Source organism: Meleagris gallopavo, chromosome 5, assembly GCF_905368555.1.
Source record: "Meleagris gallopavo chromosome 5, MGAL_WU_HG_1.1, whole genome shotgun sequence".
Taxonomy (NCBI): Eukaryota; Metazoa; Chordata; class Aves; order Galliformes; family Phasianidae; genus Meleagris; species Meleagris gallopavo.
This window is the reverse complement of record NC_139408.1, coordinates 53,001,538-53,014,277: the sequence shown is the minus strand read 5'-3', so window position 1 is coordinate 53,014,277 and position 12,740 is coordinate 53,001,538. Positions and strand designations below refer to the sequence as shown.

Genomic DNA, 12,740 nt, shown 5'->3' with positions numbered 1-12,740 from the left:
CCTTGATTGAATATAGGAAGTACATGTGTATTTTCTGTCCAAAATTTTCATGTTTTGTAAATATTCTTTGCAGCCATAGAAATCTTCTCTTTAAGAAATTTCCTGAAATAAATGAAAACAAAAGCAAAAGCAAGCAGAGTTGTCATATATTGCTGGGCCGTGTTCTTTGCACAGCCTGTGGGAGACTGGCATCCCCATCACTGCTGCCCCATGGTCACCTTTCCTTGGGAAACCCCTGGTGCTGCCCCTGGAAGCTGCTTCTCTCTCCATTTTTCCGTTAGGGAATTTGGATCATGGAGGCAAATTAAGCCAGTAGGGAGTTAATATAGTTTAAGGGCTTAACACGTGATGGCACGAGCCGAGTGAGTTCTCCTGGTGCCATCACAGTGGGCTTTCCCACCATAGTGTCACACATGTTTCTAAGCTCACCATTCACTTCCACGTGGTTCTTATCAGGACTATAAAACTAGCTATTGCTTTTTAAGATTTCCAGGGAAACATCTCTCCCTGTAACTTCTCTTTTGCTCCAGCTTCATGTCAAATCATCCTTTTAAAGCACACAGGGCGGCATAGATAAAAATTCCTGTCTCTCATGTTTTCATGATTGCAAGGGGATGGTGCACACTGCATGCTGTTATTCTGCATTTATGCAAGCATGTAATGGCTCAAACAGGCAAAAATCACTTTCTTCTGTTGCTTTCACCTGTCAGTTTTAAGGCTAGAGCAAGAAAGTTTGATTCCATGATGTTCCAAACACAGCAGGGTCGGTCTTCAGACTGTCCTTCCTTCCTGAGTGGAGAAACTTGGGGTCATACGCCATTTACAAATACTGGGATACACCTTCAAAATGTTTTGGTAGAAGCATTTCCAACAGCTAGTTCCAGTGGTAGTAATTCCTGCTTCAATAAATTGCTCCTGAATGCTCATTGCTTGCTGGCCAGAGTGATCACTGCGATTCACACAGCCTAATAGTGATAGGATAAGGGTGGAAGGGCTTTAAAATAAGAGGGGAAATTCAGATTAGATGTCAGAAAGAATTTTTTTACACACAGATTGGTGAGGTCCTGGCACTGCTGCACAGAGCTGTGGGTGCCCCATCCCTGGACGTGCCCAAGGCCACGGATGGGCCCTGGGCAGCCTGAGCTGGTGGGGGGGGCAACCAGCCAACGGTAGGGAGTGGGGCTGAATGTCCTTTAAGTTCCCTTCCAACCCAACCACTCTGATTCCCATTTCAGCTTGCGGAACACGCTGCCCCGCTAGATGTCAGTGTTGCTTCTGCAAACCGCAGGAGCTGTGGCAGACACCAGGATTCTTGTGCTTGTTCAATTGCATTTGCTTTTTTGGAAATGAGGCACTCGTTTCTATACGAGCCACGGCAGCCCCACCTTAACACAGCCGTAATATTCCTGATGTCTTCAGTGCCTGTGTCCTGGCAGGGTTTGAAGGTGCGGGAGTATCCTGGAGGATGGGGATCTTGCCTTCCATAGGAGAGTGCTGGGCAGGAATGGAAAGAATATTTCCATCAGTCAGTGTTTGTTCAATACCTGGCCAAGGACAGCACAAGAAACTGACTGGAAATTGAAAAAGAAGAAAAATTCATTTTCTTCCTCTTACCTAAAGAAGGAAGGAAGAAGATGAAGTTAAGAGCTTTCATTTCCGAGATCTTGAAACCCATAAAAAGTAAAAATCCAATCACAGAAAATGTTCTTTTATTTAAAAAAATCAGTTAGTTTTAATATTTTAAAAGTATAAGCTCTTTCCCGATATGTATTCAGGACATTTAAGATACAGCAAAAACACATTTTAAAGCAAATGATCACTCATTTTTAATTGTAAACCAACCTCCAACTAGTCTGACCTAAACGAAAAATAATCTCTTTTTTAAATATTAAGAAAAAAAAATCATTCATCACTTCTAGTAGTTTTATTAAGGAGATAATTAGGAGTCTGAATAAATGCATGTTAGATACAGATTTCTTTGAACAAGTAAAGGTTACAGGTGCCCTCCTGGTTAGTCACACCTCATTAATTCTGGCTGTCACTGAGATCTATCCTTCTTTAAGAACTGAAATAACTGTAAGGACCCATTGTAAAATGGAAATTAAAATAGCAGGCAGTTTGTTTTTTTTTTTAACCAAGGTTTTCCTGATCGTTAAACTCTGTCACCGTTAAAATTCATCCTTTCAATCCACCCCTGAAATGTACAGTTAATTGTCCCTTCTAAACGCAATGCACAGTAGGCAATTGCCCTTTTGCATCTACATCTCTGGATTCAGCTTTTTCATTAAAATATAATTACAAGCGATCTTTGAAGTTGTCATCAAAATGAAGGATTAGTGGCACTGAAAATGAAGGTTTAATGACATGAAATAAACGTCAGCTGTAAGCAACTTCTCTTTGCACTTCTAGCCTTTCACCCCTTTCCTACTTTGCTTTTGGATTCGCTGATAGTGAATAAGGAGCATAGAACCAAATTATGCAGTGAACTTTGTTATTAAAACAGCAAGAAGTAATACTTTGAACTGGAGAGGTATTTACACTTGTTTTGGTCTGTGGTAGCAGAGGAATAAAAGAATCTCTGTGTCACCCAGGGCTTTCTCAGGGACACTCACAGATGAGCAATCTCATTGCCTCAACGAGCACATGCTGTCCCCCATCCAGCATTCCTTTGCTTAGACAAGCAAGAGTCAAGCCTCATAACGAGATGTCTTCTTATATCAAGTAATATTTATAGAAATACAATGTGCTTATGCATGTCTGCCTGCAGCCTTTCTTGTATCACTGGTGAAACCTTGACCTGGCTTCTCATCCCAGGCAGGTGACACATCCAGTTCATTGCACATCTCGTCATCATCATTGGTGTCCTCCCACTGGCTGGCACTGCAGGTCTTGCTGTGGTCCCACTCTGCTCCACCTGAGCCCGGCCACACTGGAGGGATGGCTTTGGGGTACAGCTCAGCTCATTGAACCACTGGTGAATCCAGTTAAGACTTCCACTTTGAGTCAGAGAGATAAACTAGCCAAGCCAGACGCTGATGTTATTCTCTGTTGGTTGCTTTATCTCCCTGAGTGTGGTCAGTGAGTTCTGCACAGCCACACATGCCATGGGGAGGGAAAAGGGAGCTGCAAGCAAGCAGACATGCTTAGACGTAATATAAAACAATGCACATTACACCTCGTGATGACATGACCTTGTGATTAATTTGTTCATTAAAGCAGATCAGGTTAATCAGAAAGCATCCCAAAAGGTACCTCCACAGACAGCAGTTTTCTGTTGTGTCTGCTGGTTAACATGACCCACTCTGGGGCCTCCCATCACTAGATCTGATGTAGGATGGTTGGATTTGATGATCTTTAAGGTCTTTTCCAACCCGAGCTATTGTATGACTCTATGTGGCACAGCTGTGATGGTTCAGCATGGGATCCCATCTCTAAGGCTACCTGACTTAGATACAGAAGTGGTTCACACTTACCTGCATGGGTAGAGCTGCCACGAGCTGCAGCCCTGCTCCCCCTTTTCTGACCTGGCAGCCATGGTCCCATGCACTGAATCTGGTCACTCAACAGAAAACCACCCACATGCCTTCCTCAGGGCAATTTTTCAGATGCGTTGGCTCATTTAGGCTGAGATATATGAATTCCAAAAGTTTCTGTCCAGTTCTGAGGAGGTGAAGACCACCTGGTTGGAGACCCTATGGAAGAAGCAGCAGCGAGGTCTTGTGTTAATCATCCTCTCTATCAGAGCCATATTCCTGCCAGGATTTCTTTGCTCTTCATGCCTATTTTTCATCTGCTCCTTCTCATCTGTATGAGCTTTTTCTCTGCTGGGAACTCCTCTGCCCTCTTGCTCTGGCCATCCATTGGGATCATTTTGCACTCAGCCACCAAACCCCAGCAAAGCTCAGGCATGGCTTCAACCATCTGAGGCTGGGGCTTGTCTCACTTCTTCCCACCTCTAGCAGCAATGGGCACAGGCACCCCAAATGACACACTCAACACTACAAACCCTCATAATAATACATTCCAGAACTATGATCATCATGAAGTTTCCCTTGTGCCTGCAAGGTGTGCTTTTTTGAGCTTGCTTTTTCCAACACCAGCAGTACATGTGATAAATAACTAAGCACTGTGCCGGCCTGTATGTCAGTAGATATTCTGCAGAAATTGAAATCCAGAAAAAATACTTATTTCTGCAGAACAAGGGCCAGAGATTGGGGAGATGGTGACCAAAGCTGGGACATGATCTGCACCTGGGAACTGGGAGGAGAACTGTGGGGAGCAGGGCTGTGTTGTCCTTCACAAGGATCCCAAAGCTATGTGGAAAAATAGATGGAGAAAACAGCCACGTGGTGGGTGCTGGCACAGCACTGGCCAGTGCCCTCTGTGAAGCAGAGCTTTGGTGGTGCAGTAATTCCCCCGTGCCTGGTAATAGGGCCTCAGCAGCCAAAAATAGCTGGGTTTGTCATGGGGAGGATGACACTGCCAGGTGGACTGGGCCATGCTGCAGGGAGAGCCTGACACAGTCAGAAAATGCAATAGCCTCTTATTGAGCACACATTTCATTTGGTTTCAGGAAAACTATTTACCAATCAATACAAAGCCATTTACTCAGGAACTGGAGGCTTCCTGCACTGCTGCAGAGGTTCAGTAGCTTGGGAACCTCGCAATGGGCTTAAGGGAAAGGACACAGCCTCTAAAGCTGCTTTCAAAATAGATGGGTGTGCAAATGAAGGAGCAATTTAAAGTCTCCGTGTGATACTTCCACTCAATGCTTATCAAAACATCAGAGCTGCCCTATACCATCTATAACAGATGACAGTTTACTAAATATATCCAGTATGCCAACACAAACAGCACTAAGTACCAAACCAGGGGATCACTGCTCCACGTGCTGATTTTCTGTCTGCTCTGCACAAAATTGGAGCTGAGAGGACTGAAAAATGAAGCAAAGAGGAGAATGCACATTAACATCCAACAGGAAGATGGATTTCCACTTTGGCAAATGCCTACATATCCTCTGTGACAGAAAAAGTCACAGTTGTGCAGAAAATGTTACGCTATACGCAATGGCAACTTCGCACTACCTGTGCTACTGAATGAGACTTTTCAAGCTAGAAAACAGCATAAATCAGAAAATAATAAGGGTAATGAATTAAAAGTAATAAATTATTTATATTTTCTGCCCTGGGGTTCATTATAAATATTGTCTGCTTTTCAGACGTGCATATATACTCATTGTTCTGATCTGTAATTGAACAAGTACTTAGCTCAGATGCTTTTCTGCTGACAACTCTGTGGAGTTACACTATTAATAGTCCTAACAATTGCTTACTAGTATTTGCATTGAGGTTCTGCTATGAGATCAAAAGATATTGCCTGAAATCCAATCATAGATGTTATAGTAGAAGAACCTTCTTTAGTCTTTGTATGTGTATGAAAACATCAACCTGAAGGAGTCAGGAACACATATACTACTGGAATTTAAGAAGCTAGCATCTAATTCCCTCCATTCTTCTTGCAAATCTCAGCCAACTGAGTCATCAGTTAAGAAATGTTCATTTTAGTGGGATTCCTAAACAGCACAGGTCTCATCCCAAGTGAGAGCTGTACACAGAGCAGGGCAGTATCCAGGCTGATTCGTGTTTGCCTGGGCTTTAATCTCCTTGCAGAGAAAATCCCAAACTTGAATGCATGGAAAATTGGTGTTGCTAATCTTATTTTGCAGGAGAAAAGTAGTGTACCTCAACCAGCATCTGGCAAGGTACAGGCTTTTAGCTTCTGACTTAGAAGAAACCTTGTATGCAACCGCACTGGTTGGTAGTATCTAGGATTACATGTTTTTCCTTAGAAATTTTAAATATGCAATACCAGCCTGAATCCCCTTTTTCTGTATTATTTACCATAGCGTAGCAGCAGCAGGGCAGCACACATTTCATAGGCCATAAAAATCAGAATGGGCTTAATCCTTTTCTCACACTAGATTTACATTCGTGCCTCTGTGAGTAAAGTTGGCAATAAAGATGTTGACACAGTGGATGGCTGGCCAGGGCCCAAGGACAAAAATTTTTGAAGGTAGTGACTGAGACTCAGTTTTGCTGCCAGAGAAGCCTTAACCCCACATCTTTCTATTGAGGGTTTTTTGTTCTCCATTGAATCATATTGGAAAGCAGCTACCTGGGAGTTGCTGAACAGGGCCATGCTACAACTACTGAGATACATGTAGGTGCCCAGAACATTGTAAAATAGTTGGGCAAAGCAGAACTATTGTGTGTCTTCCCTAGTCCCAGAGAAAGGGTTTCAGGAATGACAGGAGGTCATCAAACAAAAAAATGCGTTGGTCCTTGGGTGCCTTCTCCTGTCCAGTTCTGCTTTACAAGCACCTGGCACTTGCAGACCTCCTGTTGGAGCTATCTTGCTAAGAAAGTACTTATCCATTTCTTCTATGTCCCTGAATTCAGACCTAGTATCCAAGTGTTGCACTTTAGTATTGCAGCTTCTGCTTTGGTCAGCTGAATGCAGTGTTGGCAAGCTTCTCCTACCCAACTTCTCTGCAAAAACTGAGATACCACACTGCTGCTGGGGTGCAGGGTACTCCAAGACACCAGCTAGCCCTGGGGCGTGAGGGTAAAGCTGATAGGATCAGCATAGCCTTGATGGCAGGCTGCTTATAGACCTCTTACAAATACACTGTATTATAGGTGCTGCAGCTGTGACAGGCTAAAGATAAAAGATACAGGTGTTTTTTTTTTTCATTAGACTAACTTAATGAAAAAGTGAATAAACTTCAGGGTTTAAGATAAAGGGATTTCGAGTCTACAACCTTGCCTGAGATTACTGATAAGATCAGGTCAAGGTCTGATGATCAGTCTAACAAGCTTCTAAAACTGTCTGCTGAGCCCACACAGATGATCAGGAATGCAAGGCAGTGAGCTGGATCCGAAAAGGCACTTAATACCTGAAGCAGGATGTGGGCGGGTTGGTGGTACATCAACAGAAACTCGGGATTTGAGAAACTCCATTTAGCTGGAACTAAGGGCTAGAGGTGCTCAGCCATTACTTTCTCATTTTCTGGTGGAACTTGAAGTTGCTCCTCTTGCCTAACAAAGGTGGGAAAATGTAAACGGGAAACCTTTATTCATGCACAAGGGCTGTGTTATAAGTGGAACTCATGAGCTCTGTTCAGTTCAGATTGCTGGTACCTGTCTTCATGAGACTAACGTGGGCCGTGTCCCAATCTGATCTGGCACCTCAGATCTGGAAAACATGGGAGCTCACACCAATCTTTGCTCAGCATTTCCTCTTGGTTACCTTAAGACACTTCCCCATATGAAACATCTCACATACAAGACTGTGTAGGAAGATACAAGTGTGTGGTGCAGGCTCCTGGGGGCTGCTATAAGGTTCAGGCACTGGTTTGTAGGTAACTTCAGTCTTTTCTTTTTTGATTGCCAGGAACAATCCACAGGCAAGAATTTGGGGAAAAATGGAACAAAATAAAAGGTAAAAATTTTACTTTGAATAGCATAGATTCACTAATGATGAACCTATTCCAGTTTTCCTACACATTTGCTGCAACTTTAGCATTATTAACCTATTTTTCTCTTCTGAAGCTGTGCTTCTCTGTTCTTAAATTAGCTGGTGACCTAACAAAGTATTTAAGCATGTGTAACTTTAAACATGCAAGTGCTGCCACTGACCTCAGCAGGAAAAGTTAGGTGTTAAAAGCAACGTCCCTGCCTAAGTGGTCTGCAGGGTTGCTGTCTTATACTCTGAGGAGAATGTCATACACAATGCTTAGATTAAATGGGAGGGGAAAGGGAGCATTCCTAACATGATTACATTCAGGCTTCCTTTTATGTTTTGCAGAGGAAAACAGTATGCAAATACTGCACGTGCCTGCATGGATTCAACCTTTATTTCCTCTTTTTTGATCTCCCTAATTCAGTCAAATACATTGCCTGTGGTTGTTGAGCAAGAGACTCTCCTCCAGGGACTGTGCCATGGGCCACGTGGGGGAGGGGGCACTGTGTATTTAAGCAGATCCCTATTCCCCTTGCTTCTTTCCCCCTCCAGTGTTCTTGCTCCAGCTGCACCTCTGCAGAGATGGGGTAAATCATACCTGGGCACTGAGCCAGGGTGAAAATAAAGGGGATGAGGAGGGTGCTGTTTTTTTTTTAAGTCATCTCTGGATCTGATTGACTACACAACTGCACAAAGAGCTGCACCAGCATAATGGACGGTATGTAAGGCAACCAAAGTGATGCGTGCAGAACCACCTTGTTTCCTCTGTGTTGCTGTGGCAGCAGGGAGGAGGGAAGGAGAATCCAAAAATGAGTTTCTACTCTCACCTCTCCTCTTTCCTGCTTCTCTCTCCTGCATGGGATGGAGTGAGAGGAGTGCGGCCAGGTGTGGTCATGGAAGTTTCTGGCAAGGTGAGAGAATTTTGAGAGAATATTTGTATAGCAAGAGAATAAGGGACCAGCACCTTGCCAGAAACCAGCTCCAACTCATACTGTTTGTGTCCATCTCTCTGCTGGATCCTGCTGCCCCTCAACTGTACCTGTTTGTGTATCCTTGCTGCCACCAAATTCTGAAAGCAATCCATCTGAAAACAAAATACTGTTTCTCTGGGCTAGTTGTCATCTAATTCCCAGCTCCAGCATACACAGTGTGCTGGCACAGCACAAGGGGTTGCATGTAGGAGAAAGAGGAGGGTCAGTAGGCCAAAGGTTCATTCTGGCACACCAGAGTGTAAACGTGGCTTGGAATATCCAAACAAACACAGTTTCCACAGACATCACTATCCTTCAGAGTTAACATTTTATCCAGCAGATGTGGGGAATTTGCTTTCCCTCCAATGCTGGATTCCAGTTGTGCAAATTCTCCATTGTAGGAGGGATGTCCCACCATGGAATTCATGTCCTTATCTCATGTGGGACCTGACAGCTTGAGATACCTGGATGCCTTGTATGGGACACATCTTGCAGCACCCAGCTCTGTGTTTGCTGGATGGAGTGGTGTGGGAAAGGCAAGACACACCCACACACACTTTATAGGAACTTCTCATCCCCACTGTGGTCACCTTCACTACTGATGGTTGAGCTCTGGTTGCACAGCTTCCAGCTGTAATCTTCCATGAAGACTGATCCACAGCAGCTGCTTGCTGGCCTCCCATACACCTGTCAGGTCTGCAGCAGTTCCTAGCTGGAGGACTGTGTCTAAAAAGAAATTAAAGCTTATTTTCAGAGTTTTATGTTGTACTGTGTAATCAACAGATGTAACATTTGGATATAAAATAGGCACTTATGACTTAATTTTACCTTTGAGTCTCTCAATGTCTTTTTAATGGTGTTACTATTTAATTGTCTGCATTATGTCTGCCCAATAGCATCACTTAATGTTATACTTTCTATTGTGCCTTCAAAGTACTTTATAAGCTAATTATGAAATGAATAATTTAAGTGTAAATAGACGCTGTGTGTTTGTATTTGACAAAGCATGACAGAGAGCTGCAGCACTGTATAAGCTGAATGAGAAGCTCTACAGTTTATGTCAGGGAAAAGCATGGAGTGGTAATGCTCCACAGCACAAAAGGCTTCAGGAGACTTTTTCCGCAGCCCCAGTGAGCAAGAGCTTTGGGATAATTCTTGAAGTAACAAAGCTTATATTTGATGTTACAACTTTTTCTGCCCTGTACTTAAACTCAAGACTGAAATATATCAGCCAAAGCTAGTAAACAAGTTGAGGATGCTTGTTTCACTTCAAGCATATGCACAGCTGTAAGCATAACACAGAAGTTAGGAAACTATAGCAGAGGGCCTGAATCATTGAATCATAGAATGGCCTGGGTTGAAAAGGACCACAATGATCAACGAGTTTCAGCTCCCTGCTATGTGCAGGGTCGCCAACTAGTAGACCAGGCTGCCCAGAGCCACATCCAGCCTGGCCTTGAAGCCAGGGGCATCCACTGCCCCATCCAATGCAGCCCTCTGCCTTCTTCTGTGTCCATGGAGTATCAGACAACACTGTCATTGTACAAACTCAATGAGAACCCCAGTGCTCATTTAGCAGAACTCCTTAGTTGATTTAGCACAACAGCAGCATGAATCAGAGCAGGTGTTTGCCAAGGCAGAGCAGTCAGGTTATAACCAGCTTTGGCTGGCACTTCTGCAACACATTGCATTCTTGGCTCCAGCTAAAATAGCAGGCAGGAAGGTACAGAGCTCACTATTGACTGGAAAGGAAAAAAAAATCTTTACAGAAAATCAGGTGCCCAAATCTCGCAGAGCTTTAGACACACCTATGGGCATAAGACACTTGCCTAAGTAGTCATGAAAGAGTGAAACACTTGGCTTTCTAGCCTCAGTAGCTTTAAACTGGAAGAGAGTGGATTTAGACTAGATATTAGGAAGAAATTCTTTACTGTGAAGGTGGTGAGACACTGGGACAGGTTGCATAGAGGTTGTGGATGCCCCCTCCATGGAAGCATTCAAGGCCAGCCTGGATGGGGCTTCGAGCAACCTGCTCTAGATGAAGGTGTCCCTGTCTATAGCAAAGGATTGGAACTGAATGATCTTAAAGGTCCCTTCCAACCCAAACCTTTTTGTGATTCTATAATTCTATGACCTTGTTTGTTTCTACTTAGGTTGGCTGATGTTTTATCAGCACAGATTCACCAGATCGTGGAACCATTAAGGCTGGAAAAGACCACTAATATCCCCAAGTCCAACTCCAACATGCCCACTGCTCACATCCCTCAGTGCCACATCTCCACGGTTCTTGAACACCTCCGGGGACTGTGACCCCCCACTCCCTGTGCAGCCGTGCCACTGCATCACCACTCCTCCTGAGAAGAAATAGGAAGTGGTTTGGGGGAAGTTACCTTTTCCTACGGATAGCTCGCTGAACTCTGAAATCTCACTCTCATTACCTGTACCCTCTAACTTCGTAAAGTCCATAGCCAAAAGCTACCCAGTACCAAATGAAACACATAGGAGGTATTTCTTCCTATCCTTACAAAAAAAGGAGAGAAAGAGAGAGAGGAAAAAAAAGAAGCCCACCCTCCTCCGAAGTTCTGAAAACCCTTTAAGTTGCTGTGCCCACACAGTCGGTCCCCATTCATCCCCTGCACACAGCCCAGCAATGCCAGCTGCCGCCGCCATTGCTTGGGACCCACGGAGCGAAGGCGGCCGTGCGCGGATCTATGCGCGGCGCCGAAGGGAAAACCGCGGCGTTCCGGCCGGGAGCGGTTCCCAGACGGCGCCGCGGTCAGCCCCACGGCGGGAGGCGGAGGCGGGGCGCGGGCCGCGCAGTGAGGGCTGCGGCCGCTCCGCCTCGCCGCCCGCGGGCGGGGGGCGCGCTCGCAGCGGCCGGGGCGGGGAGCGGCCGGCGCCGGTCCCTCCTCCCGCCCGCGCTCACTACCGCCGCCGCCCGCGCTCGTTGCCGCGCCGCCGCCGATGTCCGGACCGCTCCCGCGGTGAGTGCGCCCCGCCGGATCCCGCCCGGCCAGAAGTTCGGCGCGGCCCGGCCTCGCCTTTGTGCGCGGAGCGGCCCCCTGCCCCGCCGCGCTCCGCCGCGCTACCTGCCGCTCTTTGTTCCCGCCGCCTTTGTTCCCTCGGTGCCGGCTGCACCTTCGGCGCCGCCGCCCGCTTTCACCCCGGCCCCTCTCCCCCCACCCTTCCCTCCCTCCGCCGCCTTGTAGCCGGGAGGAACAGCCGAGAAGCCCTGGGGCCGAGCGGGCCGCCCGGCGGAGTTCGCTGCGGGACGCGGCCGGAACCGGGCGTGGGAGCTCCGCCTGGGGCAGCTCAGGGCCTGAACCCCGCGCTCGGCGGGAGGCGACGGGGGCTCGGGGAGAGGGAACGGAGCGCGGCGGGCGGGCAACGCTCGTTCCCCCGCAGCTCCGCTTCGCGTGGGGGGCACGGAGCGTCCGTTGTAAAGTCCTCATTTCTTCGCTGTCGCGTTCAGAACTCAGCGTGGTTACTTGTTCCGGAGAAGTTCCTATCGGAGCGAAAAGCAGCAGTGACTTTCCCGTTAGCAGTTACGGGGCCGCTCCCGCCCTGCTAATAGCTGAGGGCTCCCCGCGCTTCCCGCTTCTTTCTCTTTTCCTGTCCCGGAGAGCCGGTGCTGAGCGGTGCCGGCATGGTCTGCGGCACGTGGGGACCTCGGGCTGTTGCTTGGCACGTAGCGTGGGTCAGGTGCAGGGCTTGGAGGAAAGGATTCCTCCGTCCCACCTAAATGATGAGAATCACAGAATCGTAGAGATTCGGAGGGACCTCTGAAGCCCAACCCCCTGCTAGCACAGATTCCATTCAGTAGGTTGTACAGAAAAGTTGTTTGGGGTGTCTTGAGTACCTCCAGAGATGGAGACTTCAGCACCTCCACAGGCGGCCTATTCCAGTGCTCTGTTATCTTCAAAGTTAAGTCTTTCTTCCCTTTTTGCACATGAGCTGCTGCAGGAATTGAGTGGTAGAGCAGGTGCACATTCCTCGAGTCCCTCCAAGTGCTCAGGCAAAAACCGACAGTGGGTTTGTTTGAGAGCTCTCGCAGCCTCTCGATCCTTTGTTGGATCGGTGCACCTTTCAGGATGCACTGTGTCCCACCCATCCTCTCCCCCCTTTTTCCAATCATTTTTGTCCATCACAGCTCTCAGGATGCTCTCCCATCATGGAACTCAGAAGTGCCACTGCAGAATCTTGGCTCATTGTTGTGGCTTGACTGAGGTGACCAAACCTCTGCTCACA

The 12,740-nt window shown here is 46.7% G+C and overlaps 2 protein-coding genes across 9 annotated transcripts in view; one reads left to right on the top strand and one right to left on the bottom strand.

Annotated features, from left to right (window-relative positions):
• Window positions 1–1,692: 1,692 nt before the first annotated feature.
• Window positions 1,693–11,944, bottom strand: LOC109367917 (uncharacterized). The gene is made up of 4 exons (XM_085225592.1): window positions 11,061–11,944; window positions 9,083–9,218; window positions 3,474–3,692; window positions 1,693–3,123 (listed from the first exon to the last, which is right to left on the bottom strand). Exons 1-3 carry the CDS (start codon window positions 11,942–11,944, stop codon window positions 3,561–3,563), a joined length of 1,152 nt encoding a protein of 383 aa, XP_085081718.1. The 3' UTR covers window positions 1,693–3,123; window positions 3,474–3,560.
• SYNE2 (spectrin repeat containing nuclear envelope protein 2) overlaps window positions 11,346–12,740 on the top strand; it is a 174,777-nt gene continuing 173,382 nt past the window's right edge. For all 8 annotated transcript variants that reach the window (XM_085225782.1, XM_085225787.1, XM_085225786.1 and 5 more), the window contains exon 1: window positions 11,346–11,476. The gene's annotated coding sequence lies outside the window, so the exon portion shown is untranslated. The remainder of the gene's footprint in view (window positions 11,477–12,740) is intronic.